This window comes from Sinocyclocheilus grahami, unplaced genomic scaffold, assembly GCF_001515645.1.
Source record: "Sinocyclocheilus grahami isolate Dianchi unplaced genomic scaffold, SAMN03320097.WGS_v1.1 scaffold466.1, whole genome shotgun sequence".
NCBI lineage: Eukaryota > Metazoa > Chordata > Actinopteri > Cypriniformes > Cyprinidae > Sinocyclocheilus > Sinocyclocheilus grahami.
The window spans coordinates 337,422-354,471 of NW_015505645.1; the positions used below are offsets into that span (position 1 = coordinate 337,422).

At 35.8% G+C, this 17,050-nt stretch overlaps 1 protein-coding gene across 1 annotated transcript in view; it reads right to left on the reverse strand.

Annotated features, from left to right (window-relative positions):
* Nucleotides 1–5,542: 5,542 nt before the first annotated feature.
* The window catches only part of LOC107553175 (sodium/calcium exchanger 3-like), a 36,196-nt gene continuing 24,688 nt past the window's right edge, over nt 5,543–17,050 (reverse strand). Inside the window, exons 2-6 of the mRNA XM_016235309.1 lie at nt 13,802–13,908; nt 8,082–8,099; nt 7,181–7,305; nt 6,970–7,069; nt 5,543–5,805 (exon numbers count right to left, since the gene is read on the reverse strand). Coding sequence (XP_016090795.1) covers nt 5,543–5,805; nt 6,970–7,069; nt 7,181–7,305; nt 8,082–8,099; nt 13,802–13,908 — 613 coding nt within the window. The remainder of the gene's footprint in view (nt 5,806–6,969; nt 7,070–7,180; nt 7,306–8,081; nt 8,100–13,801; nt 13,909–17,050) is intronic.

Here is a 17,050-nt window from a genome sequence, read left to right on the forward strand (position 1 = left end):
CAGCACATGATTCCAGTGGTTTAACGTGTTAACGAATTAGTGATTGCTGCGCTTTGATTGGCGCAGTGGCGCATCAATCACGTCACGCCTCTTTATAAGACCCGCCCACTAAATCTCTATAACAGCAAATGCGGGAGAATCATTTCAGCACCACGGGGCTGGACAGCGCGCGGGCGCACTACAGTAGAAAAACTTTTCTACGACTTTAAACAGTTAAGACAGGAAAAACGATATAGCTCCTCTGTATAGGTAAGACTGACCTTTTGTGACAACATGCCCCAATCACATGCATGCTGTCACACTTTATAGGGCAAATTATGCTTTTAAACAGCCTATTAGAGGCTTAAGTTAAAACAGGAAAATAATTATCAAAAATACAGTCTTTGCTAAGAAAGCTAAAGTGTGTGGTTAAAATTGACCTTAATTATATATTCAATTACCTCAGTTGTTACCCTACTAATATTGTAAGAATATGATTTTATGATAAAATAAGGTACATTTGTAACTGTCATGACCATGTGGCAAAATCTGATGGAAATACTTCAACCAGAAAAAATTTATCACAACTGATATCAGATTTTCCAAATATTTTTTTTTATTTTTCTGTTGACCAAAATAATTCAAAATAAATAAATCAGCGGACATAAATTAAGGTACATTTCATGCATAATTCCCTGAAAATAAAACATGATTTTTTTTTTGTGAGAAGAGTAAAAAACAAAACAAAAAAAGAAAGAAAATAAACAACAATAGATGAATATAACCATTATTTGCTTCATCACCAGGCTGAAGAGGAGTGTGTTTGTGTGTGAGAGAGAGACTCAGACCCCTGATACATTTGTAAGACTTGTGTGACTTCAAGGTTATAAGTGACATCATCTGAAATCTCTTTTAAATCAGTTCACCTGCATCTAAACAGCTGGAAGTGTTAGCTGGCAGTAGAAAAGTTCAAAGCTGGTAGTTGCAGCTGACTTTCATGCTCAACCATCTTACTACATGAAGGCCCACTGAATATTCATAATAACCCTCCCCAGTCATCAGTAGTGTTTAGTTAACTCAAGTGAGCATGTGTAAGGGCATGGGTGTGTGTGATCTGATCCAGGCTGAGACAAAGTCCTAAACACTCTAAGTTTGAGCCCAACTCTGAGTGTGACCATAAGCCAAGTCAGCCAAACTGGAAAAGAAGGTTTATAAGACTGCTACGTTTTACCACAAACCATCCCAAAGATACACATGCACACATGTGCACAGATGTGGTGAAGATCTGCTGTGATCTACTTTAGCTGCCAACTGACTCACACCAGACACATTCAACAACACATGCTGGCAGAAAACAAGCGGCAAGCTGAAAGTCAGTGCATTCAAGCTGAATACTGTGTAAATTATATTTCTCTTCATTTCAATATTTTTTTTATCATGCCTAATACTGGTGCACAGAACAGCTTATGAGGTGTGTGAGTGGCTGTGTTCCAAAGCCTTGTGAGCTGCCTTGCTGTCTACTGCCTACACAGGGAACACCAAAAGTGACTGATTTGGAACGCTTTACATTGGCAGCAAATCAGGTAAATTGTACTCCTTGGGAGTCTCGACTAACAAATGATTCAAAGGAGTTTGCTGTTATCATGTTGCTAAGCTAACAATGCAATCGCATACAAATACAAAGGAGGCTGCATTTGTTTGGTCAAAAATGCAGTAAACAGTAATATTTTTAAATTATTACAATTTAAATTAACTTTTTCTATTTTAATATCATTCAAAATGTAATTTATTTCTGTGATGATAAAGCTGAATTTTAAGCAGCCATTACGCCAGTCTTCAGTGTCACATGATCTTTCAGAAATCATTCTAATATGCTGATTTGGTGCTCAACAAAAATGTCTTATTATTATCAATGTCAAAAACAGTTGCGCTGCTTAATATTTTAGTGTAAAGCATTATACATTTTTTCCAGGATTCTTTGATGAATAGAAATTTTAAACAGCATTTATTTGTAACATTGATGGTCTTTACTGTCACTTTTGATCAATTTAAATAAATAATACATTTGTGAATAAATTAGCGTTCATTTATTTCAAAAACCATCAAACTAAAAAAATCTTACTGACTTGTCTGAATGGTAGGATACATATAAATTACCTATTGAGTGGGGGGGGGGACATTTTAAATTAGACAACTATTTTTAACAAAAAATTTTGGAAAATAAGAGATTTTATTTATTAATAAAATGCTTCCTAATATTTGTCCAAAATAAAGCATCTTAGAAAGCTGCATAATTAGCTGCATATATTAGATGTCTATGATGCTATGTAGGCAGTACATGCTCACAAAGTCAGTGTGAAAAAGAAAGTGTCTGTTGTGTAGCTAAGCTAACACACACTCCTGCCTTTCTGTACATATAACAAAAGTGTAAACATTAAAAACTCATGAACATGAGCTTGTATGAGTCATAATGAGCATTGATGTTCAGTGTGATTTGTTGTGATTTCTGTGTGATTCTTAACGTTTTTCTGTAAAGCAAATCGATTATGAACTGAGTAGCCACTGAGTAGGAAGCACAGCGCAGGCTGAAGCGATGCCAGCAGGTGCAATTTGGATGGAGAGATTTTCAGACAATAAATGTGTTTTCAACCACTCTCACCTACAAGCAGCACATACACAGCTATACAGTATATGAATGTAAACATAATAAAAATGAAGCACGTCTGTAGTTGTTGTAATCCCAACACTGGTGTCCTGGATACAACTGATTTGGCCTGTATTTGTAATGAGCAAACACATCAACATACACACGCTCACACACACACACAAAATGTAAGAGTTGTACAAACATACAGGGGTGGAAAGGGGCTGTGGCCCCTCTGTGGCCCAGAGAACCACTGCAGCTTCTGGGTGGCAGTCTAAGGTTCTGTTCTTTGGTTCTGGGCTCTTATTGGCCATCCTAAACAATTCTTTATGACATCACTTCCCCAAATAATACAGAAATCCCACCCACTTCATTGTTTTTCAGCTCACTACAGCAAAAATAGGCACGGAAACACTATAGTCAGTAAGATGAATTGATGACTGCTTTTTAAAAGAAAAGTTCACCCAAAAATGAAAAATTGCTGAAAATGTACTCACTCTCTAGGCCAGAAGCGACAGTTTAAAGTTAAATTTTGGGGATGGATTTGTTTGTTACAAACATGCAGATTTTCACAAGAAATTAATTGATGGACTGGAGTCATGTGGATTACTTTTGGATTATTGTGATGTTTTTATCAGATGTTTGGACTATCATTCTGACGGCACCCATTCACTGCAGAGGATCCATTGGTGAGCAAGTGACTCATCTACATCTAACTCACTATGTTAAATGAATCTGTTTGTACTGATCCATTCTCAGTCTTTTCTGGACCGAAGGCCAGTAAACATTACGAACCACATTAAAGGACCCAATAAAACTTACTCAGAATTCACCACCGACATCACTGACACTTCAGACACTGTTTAGATGCACACTTAAGGAGTTCCTGGTTAAATGGTCATGTGACTCCATATAGAGGGATTCTCTAGGGTAAAGTGGGGGTGGGAGATTGCTTCAGGGGTGCTTTATGTTTGTTCAATGACCCTGAAAGACTGAAATTCAAACAGATTAAAAAAAACAACTATACTAGCAGATGCAGTGCGCTCTCATCCACGGTGTTATCAGAAAATACACTAGTTATTCAATTTGATGAATGTTCAATTGCAAAAAAGGCCTCATTTTCCCTCTGTAGGGAAGTCATCTTCCCTCTGTTCCCTCTGTTTTTTTTGCATTCTGTTCTCCTGCAACCCTCTGAAGCCTCTGTGACTCTCGAAATAACAACACTTGGTAAGGAAATACACAAAAGTACAGAAAAAGTATGGAAGCAGATTATATCCATACATGAATATCAGGGAGAAAATGCAGTGTTCAGCCATTGTTCATATCCATCTCTCTTCTCCGTTTGTCTACTCAGCGTTTGGTGTTTCCGAGCCACTCTCCCTAGCCGGGACTTTGGCCTGACGGTAAAAGCTGTACGCTCTGTGAGTTCTTACCAAACTAAACAAGGAAAAAAATAAATAATAACTTTATGGGTCCTTCAAATGTCACTCAATAACAGATTTCATGTATAGTCATATATTTTCATTTTTTTGTTGAAATATTATTTCTAATCCTGGAAGCAGATTTGAAAATAGTCCTTTGAATCCTTTAATTCTTTTTGTTATTTTTTATGCATTTTTTTCCCAAAATACTTCATTAGAAAAAAGTCATTCTCAGCAGGTGTTGAGGAAAATATAGACTGTGAAAAGCTCAGACTCCAGGTTAAGACTGTCCCACCCCTTAGAGAAATGTTTCACACTCTTCATCTTCAGCGTGAAGGCATCTGAAGAACGAATGTCCTTTTTTAAAGCTCAAATCCATGCCTGCTTAAAACCGTAGTGACCTTTTTGAATTAGCTCTTACTTACGGCTTGAAGTTTCCTCCCATATATCTCTTTCCAACCCCCACCCCTTCCCACCCCATCGCTTCTCTTCAGAAGCCCTGTATATGACAGTAAGCCTCAAGACTGGAGAAAAGGATATAGAGAAACCAGAGACCGAAGAAAAAGAGCGTTGTGAAGATGCGCTGTGTGCGCGGGCCGCCCAGCTCTCCGCCGATGTGAGGCCTGCGCCGGTACAGCAGGACACTCACCGCCAGGAAGGCAAAGATGGTGAAGAGAGTGACAGAAAACGCCAGGGAACCTGCTGGCACCTCGAACGCACGACCCTGCATGTGCCAGTAGATGGCGGCCACTGACCACGCCACACCGATTCCCAAAAAAACGTTCACAGCGAAAATGAAAAAAGTTAGTATTGTGGTATCACCCACATTACACAACTTCCATACCTGAGCAAAGCTATCTATTTGACAACATGGTGATTTAGGGGTCCTGTTGCCTTGGTAACCCCGGCTGTTTGATAGTCACGGTAATTGAAGGCTACACACTGTGAGAGCAGCATTTTTATCTCAACACAGAGTCATAAAAGACTAACATGTAGGACATTTCCATTTTAATTTTGGGGAAAATCTATAGGAATTAATTTAAACAAAGTGAAACGTATCACACAGAGCTGATAATACTACATTCTTATTGATATCTGAAATGATCAAATTAGTCAAAATGTTTAGAACACACAACGGTTGTAGGATGAGGAGAACCGTGTAGGAGATCTGTGGGCTCAGTTTTCATGTGGGCCGAGTAATATGTCACAACAGAAATAGAAAATGTTGTGTGTAATATGAACATGAGAGTATGTTTATATAATAGCTGAGTTTTGTTGCTTTTAGTACGGTTCTGTGAGTTTTGAGATGATCTACCGTTCATATGTTTGAGGTAGCTAGGACTTTTTCAAAGAATTTTGGTATGATCACCAAAGCTGCATTTATTTGATCAAAAATCAACTAAAATAGTAATATTGTGAGATATTATAAAGAATGTATAATAACTTTTCTATTTGAATATATTTTCAAATATAATTATTGTGATGCAAAGCTGAATTTTTATGTTCCCAGGGCTACGAACACCACAGCAGTGACTGAGTCCTTTAGGCCAATGGTGCAGCCAAAGTGACTAGCCAGGTCACCGATCACAGCAGTCAAAAGACCGATGACCACTATGGAAACAATGAAACACGCCCACCCATTCCAGTATTCCGTGGGTGGGACACAGGCGAACAGAACCTTCCAGAACACAGTCAGGAAGTGCATGACATAGTCAAAACAAGATGGCAGACGTTCCTCTCCCCCTTCATCCTCATCCTCATCTCCTGAGATAAAGACAGGCAGACAGAAAGAAAGAAAACCAGCAAGAAAGAAAGGAAAGCAGAATGGGAGTAAAAAAAAAATAAGAAAATGAAAAAAGATAGTATTGTGGTATCACCCACATTACACACCTTCCATACCTGAGCAAAGCTATCTATTTGACAACATGGTGATTTAGGGGTCCTGTTGCCTTGGTAACCCCGGCTGTTTGATAGTCACGGTAATTGAAGGCTACACACTGTGAGAGCAGCATTTTTATCTCAACACAGAGTCATAAAAGACTAACATGTAGGACATTTCCATTTTAATTTTGGGGAAAATCTATAGGAATTAATTTAAACAAAGTGAAACGTATCACACAGAGCTGATAATACTACATTCTTATTGATATCTGAAATGATCAAATTAGTCAAAATGTTTAGAACACACAACGGTTGTAGGATGAGGAGAACCGTGTAGGAGATCTGTGGGCTCAGTTTTCATGTGGGCCGAGTAATATGTCACAACAGAAATAGAAAATTTTGTGTGTAATATGAACATGAGAGTATGTTTATATAATAGCTGAGTTTTGTTGCTTTTAGTACGGTTCTGTGAGTTTTGAGATGATCTACCGTTCATATGTTTGAGGTAGCTAGGACTTTTTCAAAGAATTTTGGTATGATCACCAAAGCTGCATTTATTTGATCAAAAATCAACTAAAATAGTAATATTGTGAGATATTATAAAGAATGTATAATAACTTTTCTATTTGAATATATTTTCAAATATAATTATTGTGATGCAAAGCTGAATTTTTTAGCATCATTACTCCAGTCTTCAGTGTCAAATGATCCTTCAGAAATCAATCTAATATGCTGATTTGCTGCTGAAGAAACATTTCTTATTATTATCATATTGAAAACAATTCCTTAATTTTTTTTTGTGGAAACCATGAAACACTTTTTCCAGGATTCTTAGATGAATTTAAAGTTCAAAAGAAGATAATTAATTTGCAGTAGAAATCTTTTTTAACATTATAAATGCCTTTAACTTTATTAACACTTTTAATCAGTTCAATACATCCTTATTGAATAAAAGTATAATTGCTGAATAAAAGCAAAACATTTGAACAATACTTTTTGTGTTTGACTGCTTATTGTTCAGTGTTGTTTAGTGTTGGTAATCACCTGCGCTGACAGTTATGGCCTCCATGAATTGTTCTCTCCAGGAATTTGTGCCCACAACCAGAGCCAAGTTAGTCTTCTTAATTAGCTTATCTACTGTACTCTACAGCAAGAACACAAAAACACAAAATGTATCACATTGACATAAATACGCATTAAGAAATTTCTTCCATAATGTGAAAGACTGCTGGTCTCTGGCATTGTGTGTGTGTACCTTAAACTCATACGACTCTTCAATGATAATCTCTATTTTCGCATGCTCGCCCAACACAGGCTTCCCCATCTCTGCTATTCTTCTTGCTTCCTCCTCTTCTGATGACAACTTCCTGTCTGGAATATCTACAATAGATAAAGAGTCAAAAGGAAACTTCTGTGTTGGATTGTGTCGTATTAGTACATCAAATGCACACAACTCGGTTGCAAATACTGATCACTCACATGCATCAATTAGCATCTGTCCCTACGCTCATGAACAAGTGGGCTTTTTGTCCCTTTTAAAGGACAATTCTTTTTTGAATAATTATTAAGATGTGATCACTATAAACTGCACTTCAAACTAAACTTCATGTGCATATTTAGAGTTCACTGGGCTCATTCATGAAACACAAGCACAGCGAATTCATGTAAAATGTTCATAAAGTCATTCTTATGTAACTTGTCGCATTGAATCGAATGTGACTACTTACGTAACACCGTTTTTACAAACAATTTTGTACAGAAATTCATGCTGCTTTCATTTTATGAATGAGGCCAACTGTCATTATAGTTTTTCTTATTAGAAAGATTACACTTGCAAACACACAAAACAGATTAACAGCCAAACTTTGACTGAACCAGGTGTGAGTTGTGCTATAGAACAGAGTGATTCAGAAGGACAACAGCACAACATTCACATGCACGCCACAAATACACACCAAAAAGCCTGAAAGTTGAGATGAACTTTCAAAACCCCCTGCAACCCAAAGCTTATCTACTCGTGCACGTGTTACAACACACACAAACCTGGAGACACATGTGTGTTCATCCAGAGAGTGAGGCAGACGAGACCACAATTACTGCAGATGGCCTCATCTTACCTCATACATACACACACACACACACACACTCAAACTTACCATCAGCTAATAACAGAGCTGTGTGTGGAGAAAAAAGAGAGGGAGGAGTGGAATGACATGAAGAAAACACTAGACAGATAATGGTGAAGGGAAATGCAATGAGATATTGGACAGGATTTATTTAATCTGATAAACATGAATAAAAATATTTGCAGCCTTCAGCGTTTCATCACCCTGCCCGGAATCTCTGAGCCGGACAGGTGCGACAGGTGTGACCAAGCAGATGTGATCAGATGTGATAGTGTGGGCTGATCCAGAGCGCCGGAGCAGGTGGTTGCCCCTGGCAACGGAGTGTCCTAGTAGCATTTGAGATGTAGCGACAGAACAAAGAGGTGCTAAAACTACGCTGATTATTCACACACGTTTGCTTTCCTGTCGTGATGTATTTTTTCCATTGACTTCAATTGCTTCTATGTTGAGATAATGATATTGTCCATCCACTAACCCTCAGAAAAACCTTTTTTGCATTTTAGAGTTTTATATTTAAATTGAAAAAAATATTTGGTAACCCTTAAAGGGATAATTCATCCCAAAAAATGTCAATTTTTTTATTATTTTTTATTCACACTTATGCTGTTCCAAACGTGTAAGCCATACTTTTTTTCCCCTGTGGAACACAAAAGAATATTATCAAATATTTATAAAATATTAAAATATTTTTTAAACTTTTTTTTGTCCAAACAATGAAAGTCATGTCATGTCAAAGTGATAGTCATGGTTTTGGATCCTATTTAATTTATATGACCAAAAAAAAAAGAAAAAAGTATAATCCCTATAAAAATGCCTATGGAGTTTTAAGATTTGATTATTTTACACAACTTTTCCAGGTATATAAAATGAGCATTCCTTAAATATCTAGGTTTTTAAGACAGTGGGAGCCCTGGTTCTTCAAAGAAAAGACAGCTTGGGGGTGAATTACAATAAGAAATATCTTGACTTTAACATAAGCATATTTTAATGCTAGTTTTGTCTTATTTTAGGGAATCTTAAGGTCCCCTGGATGTTTATTGAGAACCAATGGACTAAATAATGAGAATTTGTATTTTGGGGTAAATTGTCCTTATAACAATAAGGTTCAATTGGTTTAGTACATCAGGTTTCCTGAATTAACAAAAAATATATATTTTTTTTACATTTATTAATCTAGTACCCAGACCCACACACATTTACAGAAAAATGAGCACCAACTAAAGGAATCAATTTCTTTGTCTCTCCATTACTTTTTTCTCTCTTTCTCTCTCTGTGTAGTGACTTTAATAGTTCTGTAATCAGTGCTGTAATTTTCTGTTGCTGAGGATGAATGAGATGGTGAACAAACAAGCTTTGATTAAGTGTATGTGTGTGTGTGCTGAGATGAAAATATCGACCTATAATGAGAAGCTGGATGTGTAAATAAGCCCATAATATAAGCATATTTTAATGCTAGTTTTGTCTTATTTTAGGGAATCTTAAGGTCCCCTGGATGTTTATTGAGAACCAATGGACTAAATAATGAGAATTTGTATTTTTGGGTAAATTGTCCTTATAACAATAAGGTTCAATTGGTTTAGTACATCAGGTTTCCTGAATTAACAAAAAATATATATTTTTTTTACATTTATTAATCTAGTACCCAGACCCACACACATTTACAGAAAAATGAGCACCAACTAAAGGAATCAATTTCTTTGTCTCTCCATTACTTTTTTCTCTCTTTCTCTCTCTGTGTAGTGACTTTAATAGTTCTGTAATCAGTGCTGTAATTTTCTGTTGCTGAGGATGAATGAGATGGTGAACAAACAAGCTTTGATTAAGTGTATGTGTGTGTGTGCTGAGATGAAAATATCGACCTATAATGAGAAGCTGGATGTGTAAATAAGCCCATAATTTATGCTCGAATGTGTCTGCGAGTAGGGTTAGGGGTGGAGGGGGGATGTGTCTTGACGCACATTATTAACCTGCAATTTGTGTAGCGTCGTCAGCTCTAGGCTTTTCAACACATCTGCTTCATGATAACACACATAGACATGGCGAACGCACAAAGGAATTCATTTAATCTGTTCGCCACATTTTCTCTCTCACTGTTCTTTCCTGGAAGCTTCGACTCAACAGTTCAGTGTAAATCTATTGCACATCAGCGCTAGCAACAGCTGATGGTACCCTGGCAACAGATCCCAGACGGCTCTCTCCTCCCTGCGTTCTGTGAGGCTATGGGATCGTGGGATGTAGGTGTCGATATTTAGATGAAAACTCCCCTGTCGTTGGCTCATTCACAGCTATTCCATCATCACACACATGTGAATGCAGAGATCTCTCCCTCTAACAAACACACACACACTTACACAGAGTGAGGTGATATTTTGGTGAGCTGTTAGCAATTCTGTGATAAAATGATTCACTTCTGATGATCTTCTCATTAAACACACTCATCTGGGACATGTGGAAGGGGTGTTGCAGGTTTGGGCTTCACGGGAAATTAATCGCACACAGATGCAGTGCAACGGATAGTCTGCTGGAGCTCTCCTGCCTGTCTCTCTGTCCTCAGTTGTATCACCCCTCTCCTACTTTTCTCATGTGTCTCTCACTCTGTTCTTTCTGTCATTCTCTCCTCACCTGTCTCACCCCTTTCCTGTATGTCTTTCTTCACCTGTCTCACCCCTCTCTGCTTATTTGTCTCACACCTCTTCTGCTTGTCCTTTTCTCGTCATCTTTCTCACCATCTCCTGTCTGTCTCTCACTGTCTTTCTTTACCACCTGCCAAACAAAGCCTCAGTGTTAATGCCGTATGAATGTCTGACAAAAATGTTAGGAAACAAAAGTTTTTCAAATGTTTTTTCAATAACAAAGATGAGATGAAAAAGGAGGATCATGACGAGAATTAAACAATTTTAATTAAAACACACTTTTGAGGAAAACATGATGCGGAAAAAAAATACTGCAAGATGTTAATATACTAACAATGTTTTTAAAGAAAATATGGAAAGAAATATGAAGAATATGACTGTCAAATTAGCTAATCACAGACAACAATGTGAAAATGAAAAGGAATCTATAGTTTTTTTTACATGTTTTTGTTAAAATGCCAATACACGCTTAAATATGAAATATTAATATTTTTGCATGCTTTTATCACTAATTTTGCACTTAATTTTTTCAACCACTAAATTAAGTCAAATGGACTAAAATCAATAAATATGACTACTTTTAATGATTTTTTGTCAAAAGAATAATGTTTTTAATTTTTTTTAATATTTTAAATACATTAAAAAAATAAAACATTTCCTGTCTTTTTTCATAATATGTTTTGTCAAAAGAACAAAGTATTAAAAAACAGTGTAAAATGAACAATGTTGACCCCCTCTCTTTCCTGTTTTTCTCTGCTCACCATTTCCTGTCTTTTTTTCATTGCTCACCTGTCTCTCTCTAATCTTCTCCTGTCTCACAGCTTTCCTGCCTGTCTTACCACTTCTTCACAACCATCTCTACCGCCACTTTTTTATATTTATCCAGTTGGTGTATAAGAGGGTTCAATGCCAAAGAAAGCATTCTGTATTTAGATGCATAAAGCTGGAAGTGTTTCTTTAGATCCTTGAACGGCTCTCACATATTTTGCAGCGACAGCACAGGATCAGCAGTTCTAAAGTCATGTTTGGATGTAGGACAAGTGATGTGTCTTCTATTACAGGTTCAGTTTCAAAAACACCTACAACCCATTTGATACAAAGTTTTATCTGTCTGTCTTCAAAGAAAAAAAACAGCTTGCGTTCCTGAATCTACAGCGTGAATCATACCAGTGAGAACAATTTCCTCGATCTGTCTCATTCACTGAATTATTTGAATTGTTCATCAAATCATCAAAGATCCAGAATTATTAGGAGGAATCAGAATCTGAACCACAATCATTAGTTCACAAACAGCACTACAGGTGCATCTCAATAAATTTGAATGTCGTGGAAAAGTTCATTTATTTCAGTAATTCAACTCAAATTGTGAAACTCGTGTATTAAATAAATTCAATGCAAACAGACTGAAGTAGTTTAAGTCTTTGGTTCTTTTAATTGTGATGATTTTGGCTCACATTTAACAAAAACCCACCAATTCACTATCTCAACAAATTAGAATATGGTGACATGCCAATCAGCTAATCAACTCATAACACCTGCAAAGGTTTCCTGAGCCTTCAAAATGGTCTCTCAGTTTGATTCACTAGGCTACACAATCATGGGGAAGACTGCTGATCTGACAGTTGTCCAGAAGACAATCATTGACACCCTTCACAAGGAGGGTAAGCCACAAACATTCATTGCCAAAGAAGCTGGCTGTTCACAGAGTGCTGTATCCAAGCATGTTAACAGAAAGTTGAGTGGAAGGAAAAAGTGTGATTCATTTCTCACACTCTTTGAGATCCCGCACCAGCGTTTAAGGTCAATGTATACTGAAACTCCAAAGAAGTCAGTGAAAAATCAACACTGCTAGCTAATCCTTCACATAGTTTCCTAAACAATAATCTCAAGACATTTAAGAAAACTATATAAAAACTGGAAGACAAAAACAGGAACGTTGCCATTTTTAAAGCGATACAAAACATCATCGCAGCATTTCTTGTGTGAGTCGGTGATGATGAGTTAGTTTGAGAGCTGCACTCTGTGGGTCTTCATTGAATTCATGTGCTTTGAGTCAAAGTCTCTTTAAGGCAAGTCGGCCCACTCGGCGGCCATCTTGGCCATGCCGCTTGGTAGCTATTATTTATCTATAGGCAATAGGCATCCTATCTACTTGAATTGGGAAATCTCAGAAACTGTTGGCTGACCTTATGTTTCAATAATGTATATAAGAAATAAAATCTGACAAAACCTGTTTAAAAATGTTGCTTCTTCAGCTCAAAGTAGGCAAAACGCATATTTTTTCTTATTTATTTTTCGATGAGTAGTCCATTTCTTAATACTGGCTCTATTTGAACATGCATCCGGGGTGCCCTCTACTGGTAGCATCCATTCATAGAGTCAGAAAATTTGCATAATTATTCAAAATACATTGAAAGCAGAAATAAGCCATCATTCAAAAGTTTGTAATAAGTATGTTTTCTTAATGTCTTTGAAATAAGTCTCTTATGGTCCACAAGGCTGCATTTATTTGATCAAACATCCAGTAAAACAGTAATATTGTGAAATATTACTTCAATTTAAAATAACTGTTTTCTGTTTGATATATTTTAGAATTTAATTTATTCATGTGATGTCTTTATTCCAGTTTTCAGTGTCACATGATCCATCAGAAATCATTCTAATATGCTGATTTGGTGCTTAAGAAACATTTCTTATTATTATCAATGTTGAAAACAGCTGTGCTGCTTAATATTTTTTGTGGAAACTGTCATTTTGTTTTTCAGGATTCTTTGATGACTATAAAAAAACAGCATTTATTATCACTCTCACTGATCACTTCAATGTGTCCTTGCTGAATACAATTATTAATGTCTTTAAAAAAGTCTTGACCCAAACCTTTGAAAGATACTGTATGTGAATGTACTATGCAGTGAATCTCAAATAACAAGACTCTTGCTACTCCCAATAAAAAACAACGTGAAGACATAAAACATGAACTGATAAAGAGCCACTGGATGAATGGAAATAAACTTAGAAATGAGTAAATAGATTAAATGAACAGCAAAAGTGGATGATGGTCACAGGATGTGATCTTACTGTGAGTATACTGTGTGTGTGTGTGTGTGTGTGTTTTACCTTTCTGAAGGGACATGTCCACCATGCGAGGTTCTGCTAGCTCCAGATAGAAGCTTTTGTTTTTTTCATACTCCTCATCATCGATGATTTTAACCTGTATGCTTTTACTGAGAGAGGAAGAGAGAGAAACACAACATCAGGGGTCACTGATCAAGTGAGGGGTCAGTGGGCTGTCCTGAGGTCAGAGGTCAAACAGTTCATGCAAACACACTTTCTGTGATTCATATCCCTTGCTGTCTTGCACCATCAATCATGTTAGCTGCAAGATAAAACAGTGGTATATGGGTTTCAGGTAAATCAAAACATGTCTGTAGCATTGTTACAAATAATACATTAATAATAATTAATAATAATATTAGTATTAAAAATAAATAAGTATTTTAATTATATTTCTCAATAGTGAGGTTGCAACACTGCTATTTGAAATCATGTAGTTTTACGGTTGAAAAGTTGTTATATTAAGTAGTTTTATAGGGCTATGTATGTTTGACAAACATTTAATTTTCCCTGATAATATTTCAGCAGCAGGCACTACATCATTTTACATCTATAATGAAGGTCTTTAGGTTCAACAACTGTATGTGAAAAAAGCTTCCAAACAACTTCTTCCTCATTGAAGAATTCTGAAAAAAAAAATATATATATAGCACGGTTTCCACAAAATTATTAAGCAGCACAACTGTTTTCAGCATTGATGATAATAAGAAATGTTTCTTGAGCACCAAATCAGCATATTAGAATGATTTCTGAAGGATAATGTGGGACTGAAGACTGGAGTAATAGCTGCTGAAAATTCAGCTTTGCATCACAGGAATAAATATCATTTAAAAATATATAAAAATGGAAAACACTTATTATAATTCACAACATTCTTGTTTTACTGTATTTCAAATAAATGATCAAATAAATGCAGCCTTGTTAAGGAGACATCTTTCAAAACCATTTCAAATTTTGCTGACTCCAAACTTTGAATGGTAGTACATGTACATAGATAAAAACAGCCAATACATTTTTTTCTGCTGTCTTTTGAAGATGTTTTTGGTTCTTCAATAAACATGTATTAGATCAAATTATATGAAGAATTATAAAGTATCCTAAATGTAGCAAGCTACTTCTCTAAAGGCTAGCTTTCAACTTAGTTTAGCTAATTTCTCTATAGAGTAGTTGCTATCCTAGCTAGCAACACCGCGGAAGCCCAACATTGGTAAACTGTTGATCAGCCTACATGAGTGTTTATTTAAAGAATCAATCTCTTAACAACTCTTATCTGTAACATCGATTTCTCTCTCACACTCTGTCACTCTTTCATTGCTAAATTCTCAGCATGTGTGTGTGTGTATTTATAACTCAGCATGTGATTGATGTTGACCTGGTTTCTCTGTGACTGTAACACCTGTTTCAGCTGTGTTTCAATGAGAGTTTCTGTATGTGTGTGCGCGTGTTTGACCTGTGAACATCCCCCTCCCTTCATTCGGATCAGTTACTCACAGTACGGCTGTCCGCAGACCCACGCCACTTCATCTCTCTCTAATATGTCTTTCAGTCTAACATACTCATGTTCTCATTCCCTTCTGCTCTGCCCTGTTTCCCATCCATTAGCGGACACATTATACTCAAATGTCCTCTCAGCCTCTCTCACTCACTCAGAGAGACGGTGGGCAAAGAGAGACTGTGACAGGGCTGCATGTTTGGTCTGTGATCTGATGTAGGTCATTCCTACCATGCAGTACATTTTCGTGTCTCCATCATATATAAAGGAACGGTACAATTAGCTGAATTTACTCCAGTCTTCAGTGTCACATGATCCTTCAGAAAGCATTCTAATACGCTGATTTGGCACTCAGGAAACATTTCTTAATATTATCCATTATGTTGATAACAGTAGTGCAGCTTAATATTTTTGTTGGAACTGTAACATTTTTTCCAGGATTCTTTGATGAATAATAAGTTCAAAAGAACATAATTTATTTAAAATAGAAATCTTTTGTAACTATATAAGCCTTTACTGTTACTTTCCATCAATTTAATGCATATTTGCTGAATAAAAGTATTAATTTCTTTAAGGAAAAAAACATAATATAATAAAAAAGGTCTGTATGACTTATATTCCAAGTCACTTAAAGCCTTATAATAGCTTTTCGTATAAGAAAATAACGACAGAAGTTTCATTTTATGCTGAACTAATAATTATAAAATATTTTATATCAAAATGTCACAATTAAGTGAAGTAAGGGTAAATATCACGTTCAGTGCTTTTTGTTTATAATTTGTTCTAAAAGGTTTAATGTATAAAGTAATTTATAAAATGTAAGAAACTTGGATTGCAAAGAGCTTAAATGTCATTCTGAAAATATAAAAGCACATATAATGCACAAATGTCTATCGTTTTCTATTCATATAAGTCTCTAAATCCTTTCAAAACAGTCCGGTAATGGCATTATCCTCAAAGACATTACATTACATCCAGTTTTTATAAAATTACAGAAATCAGAATGGTTTCAAGAAAAAAATCAAAATATTAAAATTAAGTTTATTACTTTATTTCCATTCTGCTAGACCTTCTGTTTTCTTGCCATTGTGTATGCTGATTTTGACCAGACTGCCCAGGTGAAAAAGACGTAGTATTAAATGTATTAAAAATACACATGAAATTCAAGTAGTATGTTTATAATACATTTGTATTCCCAACATGCTTATTTGAAGTGCAATAAAAATATATTGAATTGCATTTTAATATATTTCTAAAAAGTATACTAGAAATACTTTTGTATTAAATATATGCTTAGTTATACTTCTAAGAAATATGCTAAACAGAAGCATACTTTTAATGTATTTATAAAAAGTATCGGAAAAGTACAATATTTTGAAAAACATTTTTAACCTTTACAATGTACAAACGTTTGTCAACTATTATTAAGCATTGCAATATTTAAAATATGTTGTTTAATATGTTGTTCAGTTTTACTTAAAAGGTTATGCTACTTTGGTTGATTAGGCTGTTGTTCATTACATGATACATTAATTGTAATAAGCTAGGTGTTTATAAATGTTTTCAAGCTTGACGCCTTTACTTTCTAAGATATATTTCTGAAATTCCCACAAGGATTTCAACATCATATATGAAAAAAACAAAAAAGTGTGTTTACTTGTTTAAATTCAAACAACAGACTGACTAAACCTGATTGGTTCCAGAGCCATTGAACGGCTCTGATTGGTTTGTATGATAATGAGCTCACCCCAGAGAGCTTC